The 14,645-nt window shown below is 34.1% G+C and overlaps 1 protein-coding gene across 1 annotated transcript; it reads left to right on the top strand.

Moving 5' to 3' along the window:
- The first annotated feature begins 8,637 nt into the window (after positions 1-8,637).
- LOC136998476 (cytochrome P450 9e2-like) lies at positions 8,638-12,185 on the top strand. Its single transcript, XM_067351145.1, has one exon. It carries the CDS (start codon positions 9,631-9,633, stop codon positions 11,155-11,157), a length of 1,527 nt encoding a protein of 508 aa, XP_067207246.1. The 5' UTR covers positions 8,638-9,630; the 3' UTR covers positions 11,158-12,185.
- The last annotated feature ends 2,460 nt before the right edge of the window (positions 12,186-14,645 follow it).

Raw genomic sequence — 14,645 nt, 5'->3', positions numbered from 1 at the left:
ATTTACATCGCGTTTTACTTTAACGCATACTTTTTTTGGCTAACGTAACATGTCATCGTATTCAATCCAGTTGGTACCATTACGTACATATGCAGTGGAATGACCAACTGACGTTTTGGAATGTTGTCCGTGGTACACAACACATCCAACATGAGTGTAATTTTGCTCATTTAATTGAATAGATAATGGAATATCTTCCAAAGCGGTTATAATCGAAGATTCGATAAATAGTTGTGCACCGTATGATACGTTCATAGAACGTTCCTTATCACATTTGCTACATCTAAGTTTTAAAACTTTTCCCTCTTTTATTGCATCAATAATTTTTGCGTAACCGTGTTTGTTTAATATCTTCTCATTTACTGGTAAAATACATTTCTTAACAATTTTTATGTTTCCACATATTTCACATGTACATCTTTCGATATAGCTATAATTTTCTTGAAATATATATTCGCATAAATTGACAATGTTTGATAAGGCATCTATTGTTACAATGTCAGGAGTTGCCGTATCTTGTAAAAAGTATGTAACATTTTTCAAAAGTTCAGCTCGCATTTTATACATCTTTTTAGTCGGACCTATTTGTACAAAAGATTTTATAAATTTAAAAGCGTCTGTTGTTGCTGTATCTATAGTTCTTTTAAATTTATCATATACGCATGCCGCGGCGAAAATTTGCACAATCAAAGCCACTATCAAAGCCGCACATTTTTGACGATTATATTATTGAATCTTATTTTTAAAACAGAAGAAGTATTGGCAACACACTTACATTAGAATAACGTGGTTTTTATTAATATATTAAATGTGTCGCAATTAAAACATACAATTAAATGCGTTTTGTTTCTTTATTGTTCTTATTTTACCAGTTTTTTCCGCTATTAACTCAGAAGGTTTCTCATTTGTCAAATTTACTGATAGTTTTGTATCTACCGCGTTCATGCGAGTTGTAAGCTAACGAAAAATAAATAAATATAAGAAGCACAGTGGAGGATCGCGCAAGAACTTCGCTAGTGTTTTGTTCTTGAAAACACGGCAGTGGCAGTGTCTCTGTGGTTACTGTAGAGTGTAGAGCATACAGAAATAGTTATATACAGAAATTCAGTGAAAGCAGTGTTTTGAAACCTGTTCGCGCGTACGTATAGCTATTCTGATGTATATTATAGCGTACGTATAGCTATTCTGATGTATATTATTGTTATTTTTTATTATATTAATGACATTATTTTTATTCTCGCGTGTCATGTTATAGTAGAATGGCCAGATACGTCGAACGTTTGTTGGACGTTATTCTATCACTAGATTATAAAGATTTGTTGGACGAGTATGGCGAACCAGTTATACCGAGTAACAAAATATACACAAAGATAAGTACAGCGTTAAAAAATGATATTACACCAAAATATATTTATATGATGATAAAATACCGATATGGAATTAAAGATAAAATACAAAAATTTCACAATATTAATATATCAGATTCCACACTTTTAGAAAGTAGTACATCTTCTCTCGATACTTCTACACGAGATAAAACTCTTGAATTTAATGTCACATTTTCATATAAAGATTGGATTGGCATGTCTCCTGAAGATGTATTATATTTTGATAAGAAACAGAGTTCTCACAATTATTGTATGTTACGGCGTAAAATTTGGACAGATAAGATTTATAAATCGATTTATAAATATATATTTATAAAGCGATAAAGCTGCCGTGCGCGTTGGTTTTTAAAAATTCTAAAATTTCAGAAACTGGCATATATCTTACCGTTAAGGGGTCATGTAAAGAATGCAATTGTATCTTTTTAGGTCATGTTGTTAACAAACCTCCACCTAAATCCGACGTTATCATGGAATGTAAGATTAGTAATTTTGATGAATCCGTAAGACATGAAAGAAAACGTCAGCTCAAGGGACAGAGGAGGATAGATGTATCCAAAATACTGGCAAAAAATCATGAATTACCTTGTCGGTGGCGCAGAACGGAAGCAGACAAACTTATGGACTTAGGCGATTCAGAACCTCCACATTTACCTAATAACAACGTATTGCGAAAAGCGAAACAAGAGAGGCAAGATATTAATTTAGGCGCAAATCACGAAACAGATCCGATAAAGAATATTTTTAACATGAAGTATGAATTACATGCCGGTACAATACATTCTATCTCATTAGTTTTTCGTTCATTATTGGACTTTAGAACAATTAGCAATCTATATGCAATATCCAAAATATATTTCAATAGATGCGACTGGATCCTTGGTAAAAAAACTAAAATTGCCAAATGGAGAACTGTCAAATCATATATTCTTGTATCAAATAGTATGCGAAACTCCAACTGCAAAGATGCCAATATTTCAAATGTTAAGCGCTGCGCAACACACGAATGCGATTCTTTATTGGTTATTTGAAATACGCCGAATTGGTAGTTTGCACAAAACAAATTTTCCATGTCCACAACAAATAGTTTGTGACTTTGATAGGGCATTAATGGGTGCTATTGTAAGAGCATTTGGTAATTGTAATGATTTAAAAGAATATTTATCAAGATGTTTCTTATTAATTACAAATAACAACGAGAAAATGCCTGCATGTTTTTTGCGTTTAGATATTTCCCATTATGTCAGTTTTATAACTAGATGGAAAATTTTTACATCTGTCCATCCTAAAGTTAAAACATTTTATATAATGATAATGTGTTTGCTAACAAAAACAACAGATTTCATTGATCTACAACAAATCGTGCGAGCAGCGATTATTCTCTGTTCTAGTGAAACTGTTGGAAAAGATGAAAATCAGCAAGATACTTTATCCGAGAAATCACGATTTTTGTTATGTAATACAATCAAAGGAGTTCCTGATATAAATGAAATTGTTGATCAGGGTAATGAGATTGGTCGCGATGTAGACGAATCGGATTTGTTGTTAACAGATAATCAAAGAGATACACATCAAAATAGCGAGGAACTTAATTCTACTGATAATAATCTAATTATTGCTTGGGTTAATAACAATCTTTGATAGTTGTGTTAATAACTTACGTAATGCTATTGAGGGTGTAGACATAAATCCATATTACTGTCCAGCAATGGTGCAAAAAATTAAATATTTGTTACCATATTTTCCATTGTACTCCGGAGTAATGATATCAAAATTTGGATTTGGTAAAATAAATGCAAGTTCATCTGCAGTTGAGTCAGAATTTAATGATATTAAACACAGATTATTAAAATATAGTTCGCAATCAATGCGAATAAATAAATTTTTAACAATACATATTCAATCTTTTTCTGGTAAAGCAAAGTTAGCTATGTCAGAAATTAACAGACCAGTATCTTCATCTGCATCAAGTATTAATACGCATCACAAGACATCAGAAGTGGTTACATTACCAAAATTAGATATAAAATTAGTAAATTCTGACAAATCAGATAAAGAACCTTGCGAGTTAGCAACAGAACAAAACTGGCGAAATAAAAACAATAAAGAAACAAAACGCATTTAATTGTATGTTTTAATTGCGACACATTTGATATATTAATAAAAACCACGTTATTCTAATGTAAGTGTGTTGCCAATACTTCTTCTGTTTTAAAAATAAGATTCAATAATATAATCGTCAAAAATGTGCGGCTTTGATAGTGGCTTTGATTGTGCAAATTTTCGCCGCGGCATGCGTATATGATAAATTTAAAAGAACTATAGATACAGCAACAACAGACGCTTTTAAATTTATAAAATCTTTTGTACAAATAGGTCCGACTAAAAAGATGTATAAAATGCGAGCTGAACTTTTGAAAAATGTTACATACTTTTTACAAGATACGGCAACTCCTGACATTGTAACAATAGATGCCTTATCAAACATTGTCAATTTATGCGAATATATATTTCAAGAAAATTATAGCTATATCGAAAGATGTACATGTGAAATATGTGGAAACATAAAAATTGTTAAGAAATGTATTTTACCAGTAAATGAGAAGATATTAAACAAACACGGTTACGCAAAAATTATTGATGCAATAAAAGAGGGAAAAGTTTTAAAACTTAGATGTAGCAAATGTGATAAGGAACGTTCTATGAACGTATCATACGGTGCACAACTATTTATCGAATCTTCGATTATAACCGCTTTGGAAGATATTCCATTATCTATTCAATTAAATGAGCAAAATTACACTCATGTTGGATGTGTTGTGTACCACGGACAACATTCCAAAACGTCAGTTGGTCATTCCACTGCATATGTACGTAATGGTACCAACTGGATTGAATACGATGACATGTTACGTTAGCCAAAAAAAGTATGCGTTAAAGTAAAACGCGATGTAAATATGTGTATTTACATAGAAACATAAAATATTTTTGTAATAATCACGCCAAAGGAATGATCAAAAGTATCCCTACCTATTTTTGTAATAATTAAACCAAAGAAATGTGTTTTATAGAATATTATCAATAAATATATTATCATAATAATGTTAAAATATGTTTTATTTTAAAATACTATCATAGCACGCGAATACTCCCGATTATACATTACATTAGGTTATTATCTGCATGACCATACTTTATATTTCCCTTTTTTTCCCTCTCCTCTCTCTCTCTCTCTCTCTCTCTCTCTCTCTCTCTCTCTCTCTCTCTCTCTCTCTCTCTCACTCACTCACTCACTCACTCACTCACTCACTCACTCACTCACTCACTCACTCACTCACTCACTCACTCACTCACTCACTCACTCACTCACTCTCTCTCTCTCTCTTCCTCCCTCCCTCCCTCCCTCCCTCCCTCCCACCCTCCCTCCCTCCCTTCCTCCCTCCCTCCCTCCCTCCCTCTCTTTCTCTCTCACAATATATTATTGTACTTTTTACGTGATGAAAATTTGCAAATTAAAATGTATACATTTCTAGTTCTATCCTTTTCTTCCTTAATATTTATTTAACATTTTGCAAATTGCCGATAACTGAGATTGCGGCAGATAAAAACGCAGATGCAGGAGACTTATTGTATAGAGGTTGACTTATTCTACTAAACTATTTGCATATTATAAAATAAAGAAATTGAATTTTTTGAATTTTGGAGAACCGATTGTGTTGCGAGATTCATACTATACTGTTTAAACTATTAAAACTGTTAAAAAGTCGATTTTTCGAAATTTTGAAAGAACCAATGGCGATACGAAATTTATATTGCAGAACTACGTTTTGTAGGCCTAGAACAATTCAGAACAAAACGTTCATGATTGGAACAAGAAGGGAAGGGTACGTTTACTCTTGACGGTAATTGTTAAAAAGTCGATTTTTTCGAATTTTGAGAGAACCGATGTCGATACGAGATATATATTGCAGAACTACATTTCGTAGGCCTAGAACAACTCAGAACAAAAAGTTCATGATTGGAACAAGAAGGGAAGAGTACGTTTACTCTTGACGGTAATTGTTAAAAAGTCGATTTTTCCGAATTTTGAGAGAACTGATGTCGATACGAGATATATATTGCAGAACTACGTTTCGTAGGCCTAGAACAACTCAGAACAAAAAGTTCATGATTGGAACAAGAAGGGAAGAGTACGTTTACTCTTGGTCCGAGAATCCGTTTGTGAAAAAACTTTTTTTTTGTTTTCCGAGCTTTTCGTTGAACTTACGGAATTGTCGTTTTGGAACAATATTTGGAACAATTAGAACAATCTATAGCAATCAAAAAAAGTTTGATTTTTGAAAAAAGGGGGGCCACCTCAAAAAATGTTTTTTTGTTTTCCGAGCTTCTCGTTGAACTTACGGAATTGTCATTTTGGAACAATGTTTGGAACAATTAGAACAATCTATAGCGATCAAAAATAGTTTGATTTTTTAAAAAAAGGGGGCCACTTCAAAAAATTGTTTTTTTCGTTTTATTGGTGAACCGTTTGGAATATAATAATATTGCTTTGGAACAAAGTTAGAACAACCTGGAACAAGTGTCAGAATTGTCATTTTCAAAAAAAGGGGGGCCAACTTCATGCACTCATACTTTTCTTTCGTTTTTCAATTTTTGAATTATAAATGTGTCACATTATAATTTTTCTCTTTTACACAGTAGGAAACTACGAAATTATTTGATAACGACTGAAAATTTTATTATCTCAAAGGAGAATTTATCGTAAATCTGCTTTCGATGGCTCTTGCAATCGATTTAGCATTGTCTCGAGAGAGAAGCTATAGACATTTGTTACAGTAATTACAAATCGCACAATAAAGTTATAAAGTCTGAAAATATTTATTACAAACATTAGTGCTATTTATTGGTGTATGCTTTTACTGCAGTAGTCAGAAATTCTCATGATATGCGCGTTTATTTGTTTTATAATTACATTTTTTATGGAAAATATCTTATGGATATTTTACATGAGAGCGTTTTAGTAATATACTCATTATGATATCTTAATAACATTTTCAGAAAATTGAGATATATTTGGGAATTAAATGCATAATAAGGCTCAAGTAATTAAAATAATCATATAAAATTAATAAGAGCGCAAAGAGTCAGAATGCAAGATCTTCGCACGCGTGTGAAAGATTATGTAATCATATTAGAAAGCTTATATGGAAAAGTATCATAACTTTGATAAAGGATGAAATTTACACAATACTAGGGTTGCACCGTTCAAATTTTGAAAACTCATGACATAGTTTTAATGAAAACATTGTTCCAATTCAGAATTTTTTTAAATACTCTACTGTAAAGTTGCTCATTTTGAGTTGTGTCTCTTTTCTATCAATGGAATGATATCAGAGATCATATAATTAATTATACACGTATGTTTTATTTTACTTACTTTTTACGTTATTAACGTACGTCTTTTTTCAAGATACAACGCAATCAGTTGTTGATGTGCAACTGACAAGTACACGGTAGTTCTGCATTGATATAGGTCATACAAACATCTAAATTTGTTATTAAAAATATCCAACTCATGTATTTAATGCGTCCCTCGCAATTAAGGTTCAGTGAATGTAATATTAAAAAAGAAAAACCTAAAACATATTTGCAAAATAAGTCAGTAAACAATTTTTCTGTCTTTTATATAAAAGTTGTGCTTGAAAATAATATAAAGAATCTAAAAAGTTTAATTTAATCGCATTACGGCATAAAATTTAATACAATGTATAATTGGATGGTAATCTGATAAATTATTAATTTAATGTTATTAAGTTAGATTAAAAGTTTTTTTTAAGCAAAACAAAATCATGCTATTGAATTTTAATATATATACAGAATGTCCCTAAAATTTTGACAAAGCGCTCGTGTGCAGATAGAACGGACTAAACTAAATTGAAAAGTCTTGTACCATTTTGCAATTTTCGCAACAATTAATGAGTTATTAATTACTAAAGATCGCGAATAAGTGCGTATCCGTCTAGCCTGCTGCCGAATGCAAGCGCGCGGCGAGATACAATAAAAAACGGGAGACAATCATATCCCAGAACAGGTTTTGCCGCTTGTAATGAACAACTCTCCGCGCGCTTAACGACTTGACGGCTGTAATTATTTCAGCATTACAGGACTCTCGCGGTTCATGCCTACTTTCTTCTTCTTACCGCACGCGCTGCAGCCATTAAAGCCAGCGTCGCCGAGGAGTGGTACTATTCAATTAATCGGTTCAGGATACACGTACTGCATAGGGCAGCGCTCGGAATTAGTTGCACATTTCGGGCCGATTCTGGAGACGACGTCTCCTGTCCCCCCACTACCGCCCGGTCGCTGGCGGCCGAGCCGCCGATAGCTCTGGTTCAGGAGCGTTTTATATTAGAAATAGACTAGATTGTTTAGGCATCTCTCAGGAAATCGTAACATTGGCTTAGTTTACACCGATTGTTTAGTACACGTATCAAATACTAAATCAGCTTCTTTGATTGGTGTAGATTTTACACTAAACGATTTATACCTATCGAAGAAGCAGATTTAGTATTTGATACGCGTACTAAACAATCGGTGTAAACTAAGTCATTTTCTTCACTACATAAATAATGTTTATTTTCATTAATACATAATATATATATTTAATTATTAATGAAAATAAACATTATTTATGTAGCAAAGAAAATATTACTATTTTTTGAGAGGTGCCTCAACAACCGAGCCTATTTCTTATATAAAACGCTCTTGCGTCAGAGCTATCGGCGTCTCGACCGCCAGCGGCCGGGCGGTAGTGGGGGAACAGGAGGCGTCTCTTAAATTGGCCCAAAATGTGCAACTAATTCCGAGCGCTGAGATAGGGCATAATGCTGAAATAATTACAGCCGCCAAGTCGTTAAGCGCACGGAGAGTTGTTTATTACAAGCGGCAAAACTTGCTCTGAGATATGATTATCTCCCGTTTTTTTTTATACGTAATTTATATCGTTGGTCTTTGAGTTATCGGACACTTTGTATAAATATTGCATTATAACTCGTTAAATCAGGGCTGACAAAATGTGGCTCGCGAGCCGACCTCTACTTCGGACGCTTCTCCCTCCAACGCGTCAGCCGGCAGAACCGACCGACGTCTGTCAGGACCGTAGATAGCCCATCGTGCGAGATTGCGGGGCCATCGTGAATTTTTGGAAATTTCGATGTTTAACGACGTAGTGAATGTATCGTGAATAAAATGAAGAATGAAAATATTAATGTGACAAATGGATGCGCTTAGTATTGCTAATAAGTTCTTTAATGTCAATATTAATTTGCGTTGAAGCGAGACGAAGTTGATGTTCTAACAATTATTCACGATACATTCACTACGTCGTTAAACATCGAAATTTCCAAAAATTCACAATGGCCCCGCAATCTCGCACGATGGGCTATCTACGGTCCTGACAGACGTCGGTCGGTTCTGCCGGCTGACGCGTTGGAGGAAGAAGCGTCCGAAGTAGGGGTCGGCTCGCGAGCCACATTTCGTCAGTCCTGCCAGTGTTGCGATATAGGACCGGTTGTATGCGCATGTGCGGCTCTGCGCATGTGCGGTGATGGAGATCCAGTGCCGTTATATGTGTGTGTTGACCGTATGGCGGGACGTTTTGACATGAGAAGGTTAGGTGACTACAAATAAGGTAAGATTTATTTATTTACAAGCATGGAATCTACGGAGCCAGCAGTTAAAAACCAAGAAGTAGAAAATTTCAATCAATTTCAAAAAATTTTGAAATATTTTTAATGTAGCGAGGTAACGGTACCTTGTTTAACTTGTATGAGACACTGTACTGACGCCTATTGCCGCACATGCGCATACAACCGGTCCCATATCGCAACACTGAGTCCTGCGTTAAATATTCCGGGATAAGTGTCCTTTATAAGGACACTCTCTTTGGACAACGTTCAGTGATGAAAAGACGTTCGAAGTGTTCGTTTCACTTGTCAAAAATATAGGAAGTTAGTGTACATTGTGACTTCTACGAAACAGAATCTATCATCAAAGTTCTTTCTAAAGTTTTTTCTTTACAAAGAAAATACAACAACAATTCAAGAAATTAGTGTACTATCAACTACGAATATTTTCGTATGATACTGATATTGAACAATAGTGTTTGGAATAGTGTTTGGAAATTCTTTCGCCGATTCTTAAAAAAACTAGCAACAGCTGGACATCAGTAATTTCTTTATCCGTAATGAATTCGGAAATTATGGAATTTTCTACTTTGCTTTTGACTGTCCTCACGGCGGTTTGTCTATATTATTTTGTAAGCAAGTTATCTTATTTCGAACGACTGAAAATTCCGCATGTACGGCCAATTCCGTTATTGGGTAACATGGCACCCTTCATTTTCCGACGCGTAGCCATGGCGGACAACTTACTCAACATATATAATTTATTTCCTGATGCAAAGTATTTTGGTTTCTTTGAATTTATGCAACCGAAATACGTGATCCGTGATCCAGATCTGATCAATTCAATTGCTATTAAAAATTTTGATTATTTCTGTGATCATGAAAGAGTAATAAACGAAGAGTATGAACCAATAGTCAGCAGGAATTTATTCTGTCTGCGGGGCAATGAGTGGAACAAAATGCGAAAGCTTCTTAGTCCAAGCTTTACATCCAGCAAAATAAAAATAATGTTTGAACTGATGTGTGAGTGCGCAAAAAATTTCACCGATTTTTTAATTACTGAATCTGGAGACACCGGCAAGACATACGACATGCAAGACATGATCTCCAAATACTCCAATGATGTGATTGCCACGTGCGCTTTTGGTATCAATATGGATTCTTTCAAGCATCCGAATAATGACTTTTACCTGCTCGGCAAGAAAAATATGAGTTTTACCAACCCCCGATTGGTGTTTACATCTCTCATGAATAGAAACTTTCCAAACATTGCAAAATTATTTAGAATAAGGGTGTTCAGCACAAAAGCGAACAATTTCTTTAAGAACATTGTCACCAGTATAGTGAAGGCCAGGAACGAACAAGGAATTGTTCGTCCGGACATGATTCAATTGATGATGGAAGCTAAAGACCAGGACCATAGACCTACGTTCGATATCAACGAGATAACCGCTCAAGCATTCGTTTTCTACCTGGCTGGATTTGATTCCGTGTCAAGAACTATGTGCTTTGCGGCACACGAGATTGCTGTTAATCCCAACATACAGAGCAAGTTGAAAGAAGAAATCGAAGATGTTCTCAAGGAAACCAATAACAAACCTACATATGAAGCCATCAACGGCATGATATATATGGATGCCGTTGTGAAGGAAGTCACGAGATTTTATTCATCGATTTTCCTCGATAGAGTGTGCGTTAAGGAATTCGTATTGCCACCAGCGACACCGGATGGCAAACCGATCAAACTTAAGCCGGGAGATACTATTTGGTTCCCGATTTACGCTCTGCATCACGATTCCAAGTATTATTCTCAGCCAGAGAAATTTAATCCAGACAGGTTCCTGAATGACGAAGTGGATAATTCCGTTTACCACCCACTCGGTATCGGACGAAGGATCTGCATAGGTAACAGATTGGCCGCAATGGAAACAAAAGTTATGCTGTTTTACTTGTTATGGCATTGCGATCTCGAACCTGACACTAAAACCAAAAATCCTATCGTTTTGGGAAAAAAATCGTTCGCTTTGACTTCGGAAAATGGTTTCTGGTTAAAAATGCGGGCGAGGAAATCATCGATTTCTACCTAGAAATTCTTGTCAAATGGGCAAAAAATTTGAAACATTTATTGCATGTAATGTTTACTTTAAGAATTAAAATCATATTAAAAAAAAAAAAAAATGGGCTTTATAAGATATTAATATATAACATATCAAAAGGCCTGAGTTCTGAATATATTGGAATAAAATGTCATGTATTCAATAAAAATGTCATTCTATATATATTATATGTATATGGTATATTATAACATTTTTAATAAACATGGCAACAATAAATATTAATTTCTTTATGTATAAAACTGTATTAGTATTTAATATACTTTGTCATTATCTATTTCGTCTCACCTTAAATGTATTTTTTTTTATCACAATTCAATTAACTTGATGTCGTCAAAATATTCAAACGAGGAAAATATGCAAAAATGAAGAAGACAACTGATCGGTCAACCTGCGAGAAAGATTGGTTGAAGGAATTGAAATTATGCGATAAAAAACTCAATACTACACTCGAGTGGTATAAAATATTTAAACTTATTAAACAACGATAAACCGAAACATGAACAGAGAGAAAAGTTTTGCATATTTTTGCATATTTTCCTCGTTTTGAAAAACATAAGAAAAGGAAAATGATTGATCGCTGTTGTGTGTTCTACAAGCTATGGCAGATAACTCATATGCGTTCGACGGTGGAATCACATGGTTTGGATTATCTATCCGTTACCGTAACACACCGTCATATTATACTATTTTATAACGCTGACAACTCAAGTAAGATTTTTTAATTTACAACTCCAAAAACTATTTTGAGTCCTTTGACACATATGGAAAACGTTCGAAATCTTTAACTGATATACGATGGCCTTGCGACGCAGATTTATTGTGATCTTTATTTTATTTCTGTAATGAGCGTTTGAGTTCTTTAACCGATATGCGGTGGCCTTGCGGCGTATATTTGTTTTGATTGTTATCTTATTTCTTTCTGTAACGAGTGGTTGCCTTCTATTATCCTTTCACTGAGGATGGCCAAAATAAATGTGCCGAAACGTTTGATATAATAATTTGTTAATTATTCTTTGAGCATCCAACACCTGTGCTCTGGATCGATATAGCTATTTTACATTATATGATAATTCGTTTATTAATAAGGTCCAAATTAAACATTTCTTTTTTTAATAATTCGAAAAAGAATAGATATTTTTACGAGAAAAATATGAAAAAAAAAAAATCTTTGCAGGCAATAGCAAACGTCGATGGAACGTTTGAATACAGTTTCATATTCAATACCGCGCATAGCTGATATCGCGATTACGTATTCAGTATTATTCGCTTGGATATCGAAACATACCGGAAGCGGTTTGTTATTGAGGTCAACCAGAGCGTCCGAGACCAGGATCCTGCCTTCGCGCACTACTGTTTGCAACACCAGTCCATATTTTGCCATGACCTTTTCGTTTCTCAGCACCCCGCGCGACACGATTGCCAATTGCAACACCTCCGCCTCGTCCACTGGCCTTCCCAGGTTCCATGTGAAGCTCTGGATGCAAACGAGAAATGAATTATTGAGAGCGTAAGTATATCCTGAAGAACATCTCATTAGATTTTTATTCGGCAGAAGAACTGATAGATGGATTGAAAGTTCCGCGATATTGACAGACATTTAATTGACAAACGTCGTTCACTGAAATTAAATTTCTGATCGTTGAAAATTAGCATTGAGTGAGAAAACTGTTTTTCTCGATCTCTTTTTTTCTACGGCGTCCTATTTCTAGAAATGCACTTTGTGGAATTTATACAATCAGAATACTCTTTTGAAATGCTTGTGTGGAAATAAAATGTAGCAATATACAGGTATAATTAAGCATTCAAGATAAAAAAAAGAATTATGTTTTAATTATGTTTATGGCTTTACAATTTTGAAAAAAAAATTGCGCTCTATCCATAAAACATTTCTTTGGTTTTCAGTAAATTTTTTATTTAATTTTTTGTTTCTTGCAAGATATAAAAAGATTTCTTGTCGTCATTACCGGAGAAAAACGTTGTCGTTTTTAGCATTCTCATGAATTAATTATGTTGGCACAAATAAAATAATTTAAATCATAATCGCGAGCTTACACGCATTCAGTCCACACGCACGTAAAAGGAACGCACACGAAATGGCACGGCATGCGAGTAGAGGTACGTAAATAAAATCGGGAGATCAATAAATTGTGAACTTGAATGTCCACAAAAAGGACCGCGCAATATTTCAGAAAGACCGATATTGAGAAAACGACGTAAAGACCGCCGCGCAGTGAAAAGCGATCTATTATTTACGCTCGAGAAGCGCGAGGTGCCTCTTCGAGATTTTTAATAAAGTTACGCTCATCGCCACGTCGCTCTAGTTTCATTTCTGTCGTCCTTTTAGCAAAAAGTAGAGGAATTAAAAAGAGCCGAGAAGAATTGGAAAGGATAAAATTGCGAAAGCAAAGAAATATTTTAATGATGTCTAATGAAATCAGAGAGTAGTTTATATTATTATAAAATTAAATTCTCTCGCAACCGCATTCTGTTGCAATTATTCAAATTCTTTCGACAAAGAAATCGAGATTTAATATGAAAATAAAATATGCGTTTGTTTGTTCACTATATGTAGTAACTCAGTTTACGCGCACGCGGCATTGGTATGCTGGAAATAGAGAGAAACAGGACGAAACTCTCAAAAAGAGCCACACAAGAGTTCCTGGTTTCAAAGACTAGATATTTAATTTCGCAGAATTAAATTCTTTTCGTTTATGTCTCACAGAAAATTATTTCCGTTTTACACTCGATATTTCATCTGCACGAGAGTGTAAGTTCAAAGAGTCAATGGAAAATTCTTTTTGTAAAGTTAAATATTTTCAGTTTACAAAATCGCAATATTAAAATAATGGAAATGGTTTTTGCTTTGCTGGCCTCCACATTCTTCAATTTATTATAAATTTTATTGACAAAAATAACTGTTAATCTGGTGAAGATTTTATGCAGAACTAGAATGCTGAATACATTTCTGTTTTTTGAATATTTCTTTTCTAGAAGTTCTAGTTTTCTAGAATATTTCTTTTCTATAATTCTGTCCAGTGACGATGTATTGTTTCTCGTAAACACGACTCGCACAGAAAATAAATGTTTCGCAATATTCTTATAAACCGGATCAGTCGTAAAAATATGATGTAACTCAGTGCTCGGAATTAGTCTGAACATTTCAGTCGATTTCCGTGATATACACCTCCTTTCCTCTCCTTACCGCGCGCGCCGCAGCCGCTAGGGCCAGCGCCGCCGAGCGTTAGGAGCGGCACTATCCGATTATAAGTGGGTTCTTCTCCCTATTTATTAAAATTTAAAAAAATTTATTGAAATTTATTAAAAATAAATTTTTTATTTTTAAATTTATTTTTAAGAAATAAATTTTAATAAATTTTTTTAAATTTTAATGAGTGGGTTCTTCTCCCTATTTATTAAAATTTTAAAAAATTTATTGAAATTTATTAAAAATAAATTTT

Source organism: Linepithema humile, chromosome 1 (genome assembly GCF_040581485.1).
Source record: "Linepithema humile isolate Giens D197 chromosome 1, Lhum_UNIL_v1.0, whole genome shotgun sequence".
In the NCBI taxonomy this organism is placed as follows: Eukaryota; Metazoa; Arthropoda; class Insecta; order Hymenoptera; family Formicidae; genus Linepithema; species Linepithema humile.
Note: the sequence above shows the minus strand (reverse complement) of the source record. Positions and strands in the feature narration are given on the sequence as shown.

Bases quoted from the DNA above. Each gene is read 5' to 3' on its own strand.
- LOC136998476 (XM_067351145.1), top strand. From the start codon at position 9,631: ATGAATTCGGAAATTATGGAATTTTCTACTTTGCTTTTGACTGTCCTC.